This window comes from Engystomops pustulosus, chromosome 4, assembly GCF_040894005.1.
Source record: "Engystomops pustulosus chromosome 4, aEngPut4.maternal, whole genome shotgun sequence".
NCBI classification, from domain to species: Eukaryota; Metazoa; Chordata; class Amphibia; order Anura; family Leptodactylidae; genus Engystomops; species Engystomops pustulosus.
The window spans coordinates 71,158,357-71,170,871 of NC_092414.1; the positions used below are offsets into that span (position 1 = coordinate 71,158,357).

Sequence of the window (12,515 nt, forward strand, 5' to 3'; positions counted from 1 at the left end):
CAATGTATTATATAAGCTCCATGCACAGTGTGTTACACAACTGCTGAGAAGGTAATTTTCGTAGAGGTTCTGCAGTAGCTGAGATGAGAGATACCAAGAAGTCCATGCTGTATTATACAACTACTATGCTGCAGTGTGTTACATAACCGCTCATCTCTAAGAGGTTCTGCTGCAGCTGAGGTGGGGAATACCAAAGAATTCTATTGTGTAATACATTGTATATAACTAATATGATACAGTGTATGATAGTGTGGTCATATCAAAAGAGGTTCTGCAGCAGCATCTGAAGTTTGACATCCCCTAAAATATACAGTGTAGTAGTACTGTATTAGACAGGTGCAGGGCTGGGGTGGGCACCCTGGTGGTGGCAGAGGGGTCCGGTGCCCTGTTGCTGCTGTGCCTCCCCTCTGCCGGTCCTCCCGCCTCCCTCTCCTCCTCCTCCTTCTCTCTGAGCTCTCTAGTCTCCTCTCAGCCTGGGAGCTGCACTCGCTGAAGATGGCGGACTGCAGCACACTGCTGGATGAAGCGCTGGAGTCATTCGTGTTTAGTTACCTGACTGACAGCCCGGTAAGAGCAGCTCTCCCCGGGCACAGGTCGGGCACCTGACGTCGGGCAGTGGCTGGCGCTGGCACTTGGTGCATTGCTAGTGAATGACAGGTGGAGTTGCCCATTTTTCTGCGGGCACCCCGTTAGTGCACCCTGCTCTGCAGCTGCTTCACGTGTACATTTTCCATTCTGGCACTTTTTACCACTTGGTCAGACCCCTCAGCGCCCCACAACGTGACGGGCATGCATTGGCACCCCATATTCTGGGGGAGCAACTCAATGCAGCATGCTCCTCCAGTGCCCTCTATATGCCGGGCGCCCCACTTCTCCCTTCCCTCACGTGTCCCTCTCTGTGCCCCCCACGTGCAGCCCGCACCCCAGTGCATTCTACCTGCTGGCACGGAGGTGCCCGCACAGGCTGTCATAGGCTTCATTCATTCCCGGTGCTCTTACACGTGGAGCGCACCGCGGGCGCATGGTGCCCACACACTGTGTGCCAGCAGTGAGCACCGGGTGCCCGCTTACCCATGCGGTGTGAGCAGGATGTAGCATGCGGTGCTGGAGGGGGCGTGTAGCCGGCCTCTGCCTATAGCAGCCTATACTAGCGCTCACTTTTACAATCTCGTGTCCATGTGGCACACACTGCCAGGCAGGGCTGTGGGCATCTGGGCTCCGCTGCAGTTATGTCATTTCACATTGATACTCCCTGCCTAGTGTGTAGATGTACAGCAGGATGTGCAGTGCTAATCTGCTGCTATTGTTACTTTGTTCTAAGTGGCTTCCTCTGTGCAGGGCATCCTCATCATATGGTGATCAATCCTAAAACTATCCATCCATGCCAGCACCTGCTGCAAAGAAATCTTAGAATATTGGGAGATCTCCTTAAAATAGCGTAATCCGTAATAAATATGGCGCTTTGTTACTTGTATACCACGTTAAGGTGTGACTATAAATTTGATAATGTATGAATATAATAACATACGTTTGTGATATTGGCAATGCTCTTTTGTCTGCTTCATTGTATGTTCCATTTTTATTGCCTATGACCATGTGCTCTAGGAGTGTAATACAAGATGTGTGTATCCACTGTGTATCATATTACCATCCCGCTATTCCCAAAGTACAAGCGCAGAACAGATAAATCTGACTATTTGGTGAAACTCATCCCAATAGTTTACATAGGGTTGGAAGTTTATCTGCTGAGTGATCTTTATTCATGGGGTAAAATGTCTCATTGTAACGCGTTATGAAAACGTAAAGCCAAACCTGATGCGGCCACCTTCACTTTCATTGACTGTAGTGATGGCCGTGCTATCCTGTGATCACTGGCTACTTGATATGTATTCTATCCAAAATTGCAGCAGAAAATGCTTCAGCTCAGCTACCCATGCCCATAACATGTCAAGCTGCTGCAGGTAGATGTGAGGGCACAGCCACCCAGTGCTCTGTCTACGGTGCTCTTCTGTGCCCATTGTCCACAGCAGCATTTTGTGTTCTGTGAGTCATAGCCCTGTCAGTTTCATAACATCCCTACATAATGGTTACAGAGCAGGGCTGAGCTGGGCATGTGTGAGTGTGATGCAGCCAGCTCCAGGCTATTATTCCAGGCTTTGAAATCCTGCTATATTGACATGTAGAATGGATAATGACATGATGGCATGAATCATCTCCAGCGAGTCTGCAGCAGTAGGTTCCAGGTAGTATCTTACTCAGTCTAGATTGATCAGTCCCCCACAGTGATGCTTGGCATTTACACATAGTATTTGTTTGGATAAGAGACACGTATTGGCTAATTCACACTATGTCGCTTTCTAAAGCAGTGCCAGATATGGTAAACTTCAAAGCTTGACATAAGAACTGTGGTACGGTAATGTCTTTTATCTGTATAGGTTGCTATAGCAAGATGCCTTTGGATCTGAAACTTAAATCTCATTGTAAAGCAACAGTGAAACTCTTACCCAAATCTTGGTGCCCATAGTTCTATACACCTATATGTAACCCCACCTTATCCCATTTGTTGAAAATAGCTTACCCTTTTAATTGCATTAACAATCAATACATGGTTGATATAAAGTTCAGACAGATATCGAGATCCATTGGATATTTGGCTCCTGGAATTTTAGACCTATACAATACATATATAATTTTAACATTTGGCTTGTAGTTTAGGGCCAATATGAGTCTCGATGTCTTCTTAATGTTGATATTAGTTAAATAATTGTCTGGATATACCACCTACTGATAGGAGTGGGGTGGTGGCCATTAGATTGACCATTGGTCATACATCCATCATTATTTTGTCTGCTTGTGGTTTTCAATTCTATTTGCTCCCTATCTCATAGACATAGACCATCAACCTAGACATCCAGATCATATAGAATACGTCACAATTAATAACCCTTGCTGTGACTTGTGGGGCCACAGTTGGTATTTCTTCATTAGAATCTGCCAGACAAGACATGTCATAATGTGGCACACATTGCACAATATTGTGTGCCTGCCCTCAGTATGAAGGACCTAAGGATCCCTCCCTCCATTCAAAGATTACGATGAACAAAGGTTATGAAGTATCTTGTGAAGCAAGAAGTCTCGTGAACATCACTAGTACTATGAAAATGTAAGAACTGGATTAGATTACTGAACAGTGAAATGGAGATTACTGGCGTTGTCAGTGGTAATACTGGTTTGCTTAAAGGCTCACTGATGTGATTATCCGGGAAGGAAATATGTAAAAAACGTTTCCCAGGGTGGGATAAGGAATACTTTGCCTCAGTGCTACCTTGAAAGGCAGCTCCCTATACATGAAGCATGATTTACAAGAAGCCTAGTGAAAATAGAGATTTTTGGGGTTAAAGTCAGGCCTTTTTAGATTGTATATTTTTTTTTATGCTTATAAATTTATTCCATTTCCATATTTACCGCCTTTTGTGTAGGCTCCAAGCATGTTCTTTATTGCTTTTCTGCCCCACAGGCTACAGCCACATGAAATAAGATTAGAAATATAACCCGGTATGTTAATCCCTTCACTGGTCTGACTGAATGGATGTTGCAAAAGTGATTAAATAGTCTAAGCCGCTGGTAAAATATTATCCAGCGCGCTTGTGTGGTCAGCAGTTGGTTGGTACTAGTTAGGTGCTGGAGTGGCGTGTGCTTGTTCTCTATGTAGTCTCTGATGCAACTACGTGTAAGGCTTCCTGGAGCAGTCACATGCTTTGTAAATTATAAATGGAAGGCGTATGCCCTGACTGCTGCTGACGTCCCTCCTTACTACCTCACCAGCCCCCTTTACTCCCGCCCCGTGGCCTGCCTCCTCCTTACTACTGTATGACGAGTGAATGGAGCAAAGTCTGCTTGAAGCATGTTTCTCTATGAGATGAAGGCTTACCAGCAGAGTGCCTCCCCCTGTCTGTCTCTTCCTCTCTAACATGTGCTCTGAAGTAAAGAATTTACACATTTCAGAAATTTGTGCCTGAAATTAAATTCTACCAATTTGGATACCACTCTGTTTGGATTTCTGCAAGCCCTTTTAAAACACAAATCTACTACACGTTGAGTAATTTATTGAGCATTTTTTTTTTGGCCGCCAACATATTCTGATTTTTGTTAGTGAACTTTATTGAATACAATCTGAGTAGACGACAGCATTTTAGAAGAATTTGTTTGAAAAAGTTTTTACAAGTTCGAGTTAACAAGTGTGGTGATAACGCTAAACTTGCTGATGGGGGCAATAAATCCATTTTGTGTACTTATATGGCACTATCGCGCAGGTTAATTGACGTGTTTACGCCTGTAATTCTCTGTAGTCACCCAGATGCCATTGAAATCCGATTTGTATGCTATGCCTGGAATAAAAAGCTCATGATTCCAGGCACTTGTAGATGTCTGAGTGGAAATCTAGTTTTTTAACCTTCAGTACACATTGTAAGTTACCTCAGTGGCATAGAGTTCATTAAGAACTGATTAACCAGTACATATTCCAGAGTGCGGAGCATACATTTATCAGGAGCTAGATACCACCGTACTAGGCATTTGGACGCTATGTCAACCCTTTTTAATTACTTTACAAGTAGAGTAGTGATAATGCAGACCTGCGGGCGCTGGTTAACCTGTAACAGAATTGGAGTAAGCTTGTAAGTCTGCTGAAGGGATTTACATTGTATTTCTCTAAATCTCTTTGGAGTTTATTAGTAGGAGGCTGGGGCTCCAGGGCTTATTATTCAGGACATTCTTTGGAGATGTTTTCTTGTATACTTGAAGTGGTTTCTGCAGATTGTATGAAACGTTGGCCATGGTTTAAATTGCTGTGATTTGCATATTGAGGGCTTACTAGGCCATTTTGTATGTGGGAGTGTGTTTAGTACCTAAAATGAGATGGAAGTGAAAAATATTAATAGTTTAGTTAATATGAAGGTATAGTCTAATTTGGGGGAAAAAGTGAAAACCAATGACCTTTACAAAGAATTGCAATCCATATTGGATGCCAGCTGCCATTGTCTTTCTGGATATTCCCAGCACTTCCAGTGTTTTTCTTCATCTGTTTCCTACTGAGGAGATAAACAAAGAATAGATCAACATGCAGAAAGAATAAGTAATTTTCACCATCTCCATGTAATTGGCAGCACCCCAGCCTCCTGCTGCTTGCTTCACAGAATGTGACAGAACTGCAGAGATTTATTAGGCTCCAGAACTGATAGGAATTGCCACATTTTCCACCATTGCTTATGAAGTAATAAAGTTTCTAATTTAGTTTGTGTCTGTGATATTTTTTTTTTAACTGTTAACTAAAAAAATGGAACTATTTCAGTGATTACAACTGGTGTGTTAGCATTTCACTTGGCTCGCAAAACAGTAAATTGAGTTGCCTGAAAATACCTGCTCATGTATGTAAATACGCATGACCGAAAGCCAAGCATCAATCATGGCATCAATCTTTCTCTGGTATTAACTAGTTTGCATATACTGTGGGTAAGCAAACAGTAGGGATGGTTGGAGACAACTTGAAATCTTTTCATGGAATTTTCTTTGGTAATGGAATAAACCTTTATCAAAGGAAAGTGACAGGTTTATCAGATTACAATGTGTTAGTAACCCCAATGCTTTCCAGGAATGTGCTGAATATTAGGTAAACCATCTCTTCTTGGTGACCAGTGATGCCAAGACACTTAATGTCCTTTATAATCTGGGTATAATGACACTTGGTGTTTTAAGTATTTACTAAAAATAGCTAATTCTAATGGGCATTGTTCTGCTTCAGCTCTGCTTTGGAGTGCTTCAGCACTGGCACATTCTGTAAGAACACTGTAAGGAGCCTGGACATCTATGGACACCTTTGTCATGGGAATAAATTACTTTTACATACTTAAAATATGGAAAATACAGTTGCACATAGTTACAGGTACAGTAATCTGCCCTTACTGAAGACTTGGGTGTTGTCCTTCTGTTACATTTTATCTCTCGCTGGGCTCCTGTGAACATGGAGAATGACACTAGCCAGTAGCTTTCCATTTTTCTATCTATAAGCAGAATGGCTGCTAGTTAATTACTGGAGATGCATAGATTCTACAACATCCACATTTAGAAAAAATGTAAATGAAAACTATTCCGAAAGGTTTTTCACCGCTGCATTTAAAGGACATCTACCACCAGGATGAAGGATTGTAAACCAAGCACACTGACATACTGGTGTGTGCCTCCTCTATCAGGATCTTCTCTGCCCTAACCTTCCTGTGTCTTGCTCTTTACAAAAAGTATTTTTTTTAAATTATGAAAATGAACCTGAGGCACTCCGGGCTCCATATGTGTTAATGGGGCTTGGAGCCCCTTAGGTTAATTTGCGTAATTTTGAAGCTTTTTTTTTTTCTTAAAAACCAGGGCGTAAAAATCTACAAGAAAAGTGGATTCTGCCAGTATGTCAGTGTGCTTTTTTTATAATCCTTGATCCTGGTGGTCGATGTCCTTTAGGAAACAAATAAACAATATTACAGTCCGTGCAATAATATGAAGAACTTATAATACATACTTATAATGTTATTGCTTTGCTGTGACTCCATATATGGTGCAGTCCATCTGCACTTCCCCCTTTACTTATCTTGGAGGAGTCCATTCAGATGACCTTGTTTATTGTTAAAACATGGGAAATATGTCATAAGCGTGATCCACAAAAGAAACAAAGTGTTGTCTATAAATAACACTCTTTACAAAGACACATAATATATCACTGATGTAGCAGCACAGGAGCAGTGTATTGAGCGATATATCATAATGCAGACAAGCAGTAGCAACCAATTTATCCTGCATACAATTTAGTAGTGAATGGTAAGTTAGATTGTATATGTATATAACTATATTATGGTGAAGGGGATAGTGGACAGCTTTTGGACACTATACTATTTGGTGGCCCTATAAGATTATAGATTGTTGATACACCCCCCCCCCCTTCCCCAAGCTTCAAGGTCGCTGTTGACAAGTATCTAATATTTAATACCCTTAATCCAGGAATACACATCAGAAAGACTGAATGTTTGATACAGGATTAAAAGTAACTCTCAGAGGAATAGAAAATTAGGCATATGAATCCTTCACGTGCCAATGACTGCCATCTGGGGTGTGTTGGGCTGCCTCCAGCCACATTAGCTTGTGGTCCATTTTGGCAAAACGGTTTTTTTCAGGTCATGTTAACCTAATTTTCTAAATTAACCTTCTAATATTTCCACTCCAATTTAGATAACTGTTAGATATTCACTATTAGCCATACATTTGCATGAACAATGTTTGCTAAATGAGAAGAGTCAACTTGTAGCAGAGTAAAGATCTTCTTTTCTTTACTGTCCTGCCTCGTCCAGTCATCACCTTCATTACTGGTCAACCATATGGTTACATCCAGGGACAAGCTTGTCTGAGTTGTGGCTGCACCATAGTCACTCCATGTGGACCCAGCGTTACACGTCACGTGTCTGAGAAGGTGACAACTTTATCAAGGAGTGACTGAACCTTGGATGCTTTACTCTTTACTGGAGCCCAGTGCCAATTACTCTGAGACAAAGTGTAGAAGCCATGTGTACAAGTCTTGATATGCTATTGACACGAGATTAGTTACTGAAGCTTTTTTCCTGATGTCTGCACATTTTAATCAGTGTCCCTGGAAGTGTTGAATATTTCGCGGAAGACCTGAGTCTTGTAAACTACAAGCTGTTGCTTCCACAATGAACTCCTTGACATTTACGTATATGTGTTCTTTTTAAGGCTGGAGCTTGGAGAGCGAGCGTGGAGAACACAATGATTTTGAACTTTACCGACACTTTCTAAATCCTTTGGTAAAATAATTGGAATTGGCTCAGTGCATGAAAGGATTTGTAAAGTTTGCTGCAATTCTTGAACTTTGCCACCAGTGACCATAAAACACATTCCAAAGCATTTCATGAAAGTCACATTTAGTAATATATTATATCCCCTTAGTTACTTTCTCTCTTGTGTGGCACATTCTAAGCGTCACTGCAAAATGCCATTAGAGTTCTTCGCCTCTGGGTGGCGCTTCCAACATGAAACCATTTTATCTGACATTTTACCTTGATTAATTTCCATTTCGGGTGCAGTTAAATGTTTATTGTATGTATGGACTTTAACCCTGCGGATCTGGAATGGCTTACTCTGACTATATAGTGGGGCAGATTTATCAAGCTTTCTAAAAGTCAGAATATTCTTAGTTGCCAATGGCAAACAATCACAGCTCCCCTTTAAAATATTCATGAGCACTGTTAAAATGAAAGCTGAGCTGTAATTGGTTGCCATGGACAACTAAGAATATTCTGACAGCTTAATAAACTGCCCCATTGTGTTAGCCATAGGTATCATGCCAATACCATGTGCATTGTAATCACTGAAGACAGATGCAGAACATGTCCATCAACATGCATCCCACATATTATAGTCGCATGTTACCTCTCGCTTTAGTAAAATGGTTTATTTCTACTAGTTGCGGTGACAATACCTTAGATAAATCACTGTAATGGAGACCTTCCTCTCCACACGCCATGTATATCCGGAGGAATAGCATTCCCTGTATATTGTTCCTATAAACACTGCAAATTGGAGACTCCACAGAAGTGTGACACATCCTGCTTGCCAGAGGAGCATGTGACTAATTTCTAACTTTCCCAAACTATGTTGAACTAACAAAGGTTCTCTTTTTTCAAAGAGATTAAATAGGAATTGTTACCCAGTTTTCCACAGAACCTGAAACACATTTGTCTGGATATACCGAGGGTGCATCATATTGTTTTGACATAACATAACATAAAGGAAACAAAGTGAATTTAGAGATTGATCCTCAGGGCTCACACGCGCTAGTATTGATACCATAAGTCCAAGATCACGATACGTGAATAGTGCCACACTGCCAGGGATTGGGATACTTGCATCTTGTTGATATGACAGTTCCAGCCATTGAAACTACCCTTTGTAGTAGATAAGTCTCCCTCGTAGATCTCCTTAATGGCTTTGTGTACCCTAATGGTGTCTGGATTAGGACAAATACAACCCTTATCAGATTTCTTTCTATGGTAACTTGCATGGAAGAGCAGTAACCATGCTATTCAAACAGCCTAGATCTGTTTTATGTGTGATTAATATGCATGATTAGTCTTGTACAATGCTGCTCTTGAGCTAAATAAATCATATAATTTGTACTAGTAATTGCCAATGCCAGCTGGCAGCAAGGGTATACAGGGCTTGTCACATGTACACCATGTACCAGGATTCTCCCTAATGTAATAAATGGAGTCTTGATGACAAGTGAACGCACCCCTACTCCTTTCATTCCTGGTAACTATTCATGTGCTGAATGAGGTTCAGAGAAGCGAAACATTGATGTTGGTATAGGAGGAAGCGAGCAGATTATTTACTAGTTATCTGCTAATCGATCTTATAAAACCTATGGACAAGGCTGTTTCGCTGCCACATAAACCTTATCGCTCCCTTCTCTGCAGTGTCAGAGGCCTCCAAAATCTAATAATTTATCATGTGCTATGTTAAACCTCTTTGCCCCTTTAGGCTATAGGCACTGGGAACAACCTTGGTTAAATAAATGTAGGTTATTCATTGAAAGCACAAGGGCAGCCAAGCATTTAACAAGATTGGTTCCCAGTATTCCCCCCTGGAGATCATGGGTGCTTTTTCATTTCCTGCAGATCATTAACATAGACTTTAAAGGGTGTCACAGGCGAAAGCTCAGGCGCTGGATTAAGCAGAGCTGCCTGGTTTACCTGTATTTTGGGTGTGCTACATATGCAAACCAGGCTTCCTGACTGTCTGCAATGCTGGTGTTCATATGAGGAAGTAGAACTGCACGTACACCGTGTGTCTTCACACCACCGCAGCAGACAAACCACGCTGAACTCAATGGATTATTATATTGTACTAACCCTGCTGCTGTTCTAATTCTATCCTACGCCTTCTCGCTACACAAGTCCCCATCCTACGCGCACATTTTTAAAAGCTCTAAACGTGAAAGCTTTGCCTACTGTGATATTCTACTGCTCGGACCTGATATTTGGATTCCATCAACATGAGCCTGGCATGAATTTTGACTGTTGCATATTTTTATGGAGCTCTTTGATTAGATGATGAGATAAATAATGCAACATCACTGGTTTTGATGGTGTTTAATGCATTAGTAGACTACCTAGGTTACTGCAGGCATCTGTTTATTTCATGTTCAGAAAAATAAAGCTGTGACAATGACATTGGAGACTGAAACTGTGTCACTACTTTTTCCCTGGGAAACAAGGGATTCCTTGCATCAGGTGTCACCATAAAGCTTGGGGCTCTGTACTTGGCACTGTGAGAGGCGGGGGGTCATGAAATCCAACAAGCACATGGTCCTTTTTCTGTCCATCATCGGTATAAGCAATCTCTTATCTGATTTCTAGGGGTCTGACACAGGTTATAGAAGTGAATGGAGCAGTGGCTGAGTATGTGCGCTGCTTTGGAGGGTGGTAACAGATTTGATTGGGTTGCAGTAGTCAGACTTTGACATCCTTTGATTTTGTCCTGTGTCAAATATTGTAGTGATCAATGGTAGCCCATTCATCTTAAGCAACACTGAACCATCAGGATTGGATTGAGTAGCTCCCATGATCTATAAAAGTGGCATAGTGATGTTGCAACAATGATACGACTAACATTAGGTACTGCAACCCATTAGCTATATGGGATTTCTTCACAGCTGCATTTACTATTATTAGCTGTGATTTTGGGATTGCAATGTTATACGGCCATAAGCCCTATCCTAATTGTTGATAAATATAAATGCATCTTAAAATTTGAAAGAGAGCCTGAGGCTTTCTTTCCTCCCGTGACTATAACATAATTGCCCGCATGGACAGCATGTCAAATGTTCAGTTCCGTTGCTTTGTATTTTTCATCCTTTTTTTCCTGACACACAATGAATCACACTGTTCACAAAGCAGAACAAAGCACTGGACTTTGTTTCCACTATAAAAACCCCAGTGCAGAGATCTTGGGACATAGGGAGGTTGTGAGTGACTGCTTCCTTGTATGTGGTTTCTAAGAGCGCTAGGCCAGGATTTCCAGATTTAGATCGCGTTCCATTGCTGGCTAAAGTGCTGTGTGACAAGTCTTGTGACTCTGTATCAGACTGGAATGCATGAGAGGGGTTGTAAGGCGCTGCCTCTATTCTGCTCTCTTCAGCTGGGAGAAGGTTTTTTGCGATTTCCTTTTAAAGGCATTATTCCAAACAAAACCTTGCTGATGTTCTTGGGGAGGGTGAACGCTCATCCTTCTGCTCGCTTCTTTTATAGCCGAATTGCAGTTTAACCTCTGATTTGTTTTAAGTGGGAAATTGCAGCCTCTTAGTAGTACATTTGTTCTATAGTCTTCTCTCCAGCATGTGACGTATAACATATGCACTGCAGAGACATGATATGCAAGCAGTGCAGAGCTGCATGGACGTCAGCCGCTGACAGTGATGTGCAGCAGTGTTTTGCATAGAGATGAAAGCAGTACTGGCGAGCGTGATCACTATGCTTAATGTGTATAGTGCTTTCTGTCCAGGGTCTGATACTAAGAATTGATGATGGAAAGCTTTTTACTTGGTGTATTCCTCTATAAATGCCATGCCCGTGGTAGTAATTCTTAATATTGTACCTATAATCAGACTTTATGTATAACTAGGCTGGTAACCTTGGGAGAAATGGTGATCTCACTGATTGTCATGCTTCCCTGTATTAGTGCACTTCCAGACATGGTCATCGGTTACAGATTAGGACTGCCCACTGGACCCCCAAGGACAGGAAGCAATTATTTAAATCAATACATTATAATACTCAATATTTCCCCCCCAAACTGTGTCAAGTCGCTTTACCCCTCCTGCCCTGTAAAATGCCCTTCACAGATCATATTTCCTTTCAGGCAATAAGACAGCTTCAGATGCAATTTTTGTAACTAGTTTTATTTGCTGGCAATTTGTTATCCTGTTGAACACATGAGTTATACCACCAACCAATGGGGGCTCCCCCTAATCATCCCAAATGCCACAATCCACAACCCATTAGCATCTGTAGGGAAATAAATGGTCCACAAACTAAGAAGCTAGGCAAGTGCAGCATAATTTGACGTCATTTTAGCATCTTCTATCTCTAGACATAGTTCATGCCTTGAATGCTGAAGCTTGCGTGATATTCCAGCCCGTGCTTCACTGGTCAGTAAAATGAATAGTGCGTCCTATTCCCGGAGGATGTGCTTTATTTGCTTTACGTTCTGTGATCATGTGACTGGCGTGCTTCTTTCAGGTGCGTGATGTGAATGAAGATGGGGATAAACATGGGCTGCAATCTGTTATCTAGCCCTAAAAGCTGTGTTGTTTGGTGTGTCCATGGTGCACAGGTGGATGAAGGCGAAGCTCAGTCAGCGTGACAGATTTATGTTTAGCTGATGGTGGAGACATCTGGACT

General features: G+C 41.8%; 1 protein-coding gene across 3 annotated transcripts in view; it reads left to right on the plus strand.

The window, feature by feature from the left end:
- The first annotated feature begins 449 nt into the window (after positions 1 to 449).
- The window catches only part of PPARGC1B (PPARG coactivator 1 beta), a 56,730-nt gene continuing 44,664 nt past the window's right edge, over positions 450 to 12,515 (plus strand). For all 3 annotated transcript variants that reach the window (XM_072146207.1, XM_072146208.1, XM_072146210.1), the window contains exon 1: positions 450 to 567. In XM_072146207.1, coding sequence (XP_072002308.1) covers positions 496 to 567 — 72 coding nt within the window. In that variant the 5' untranslated portion in view covers positions 450 to 495. The remainder of the gene's footprint in view (positions 568 to 12,515) is intronic.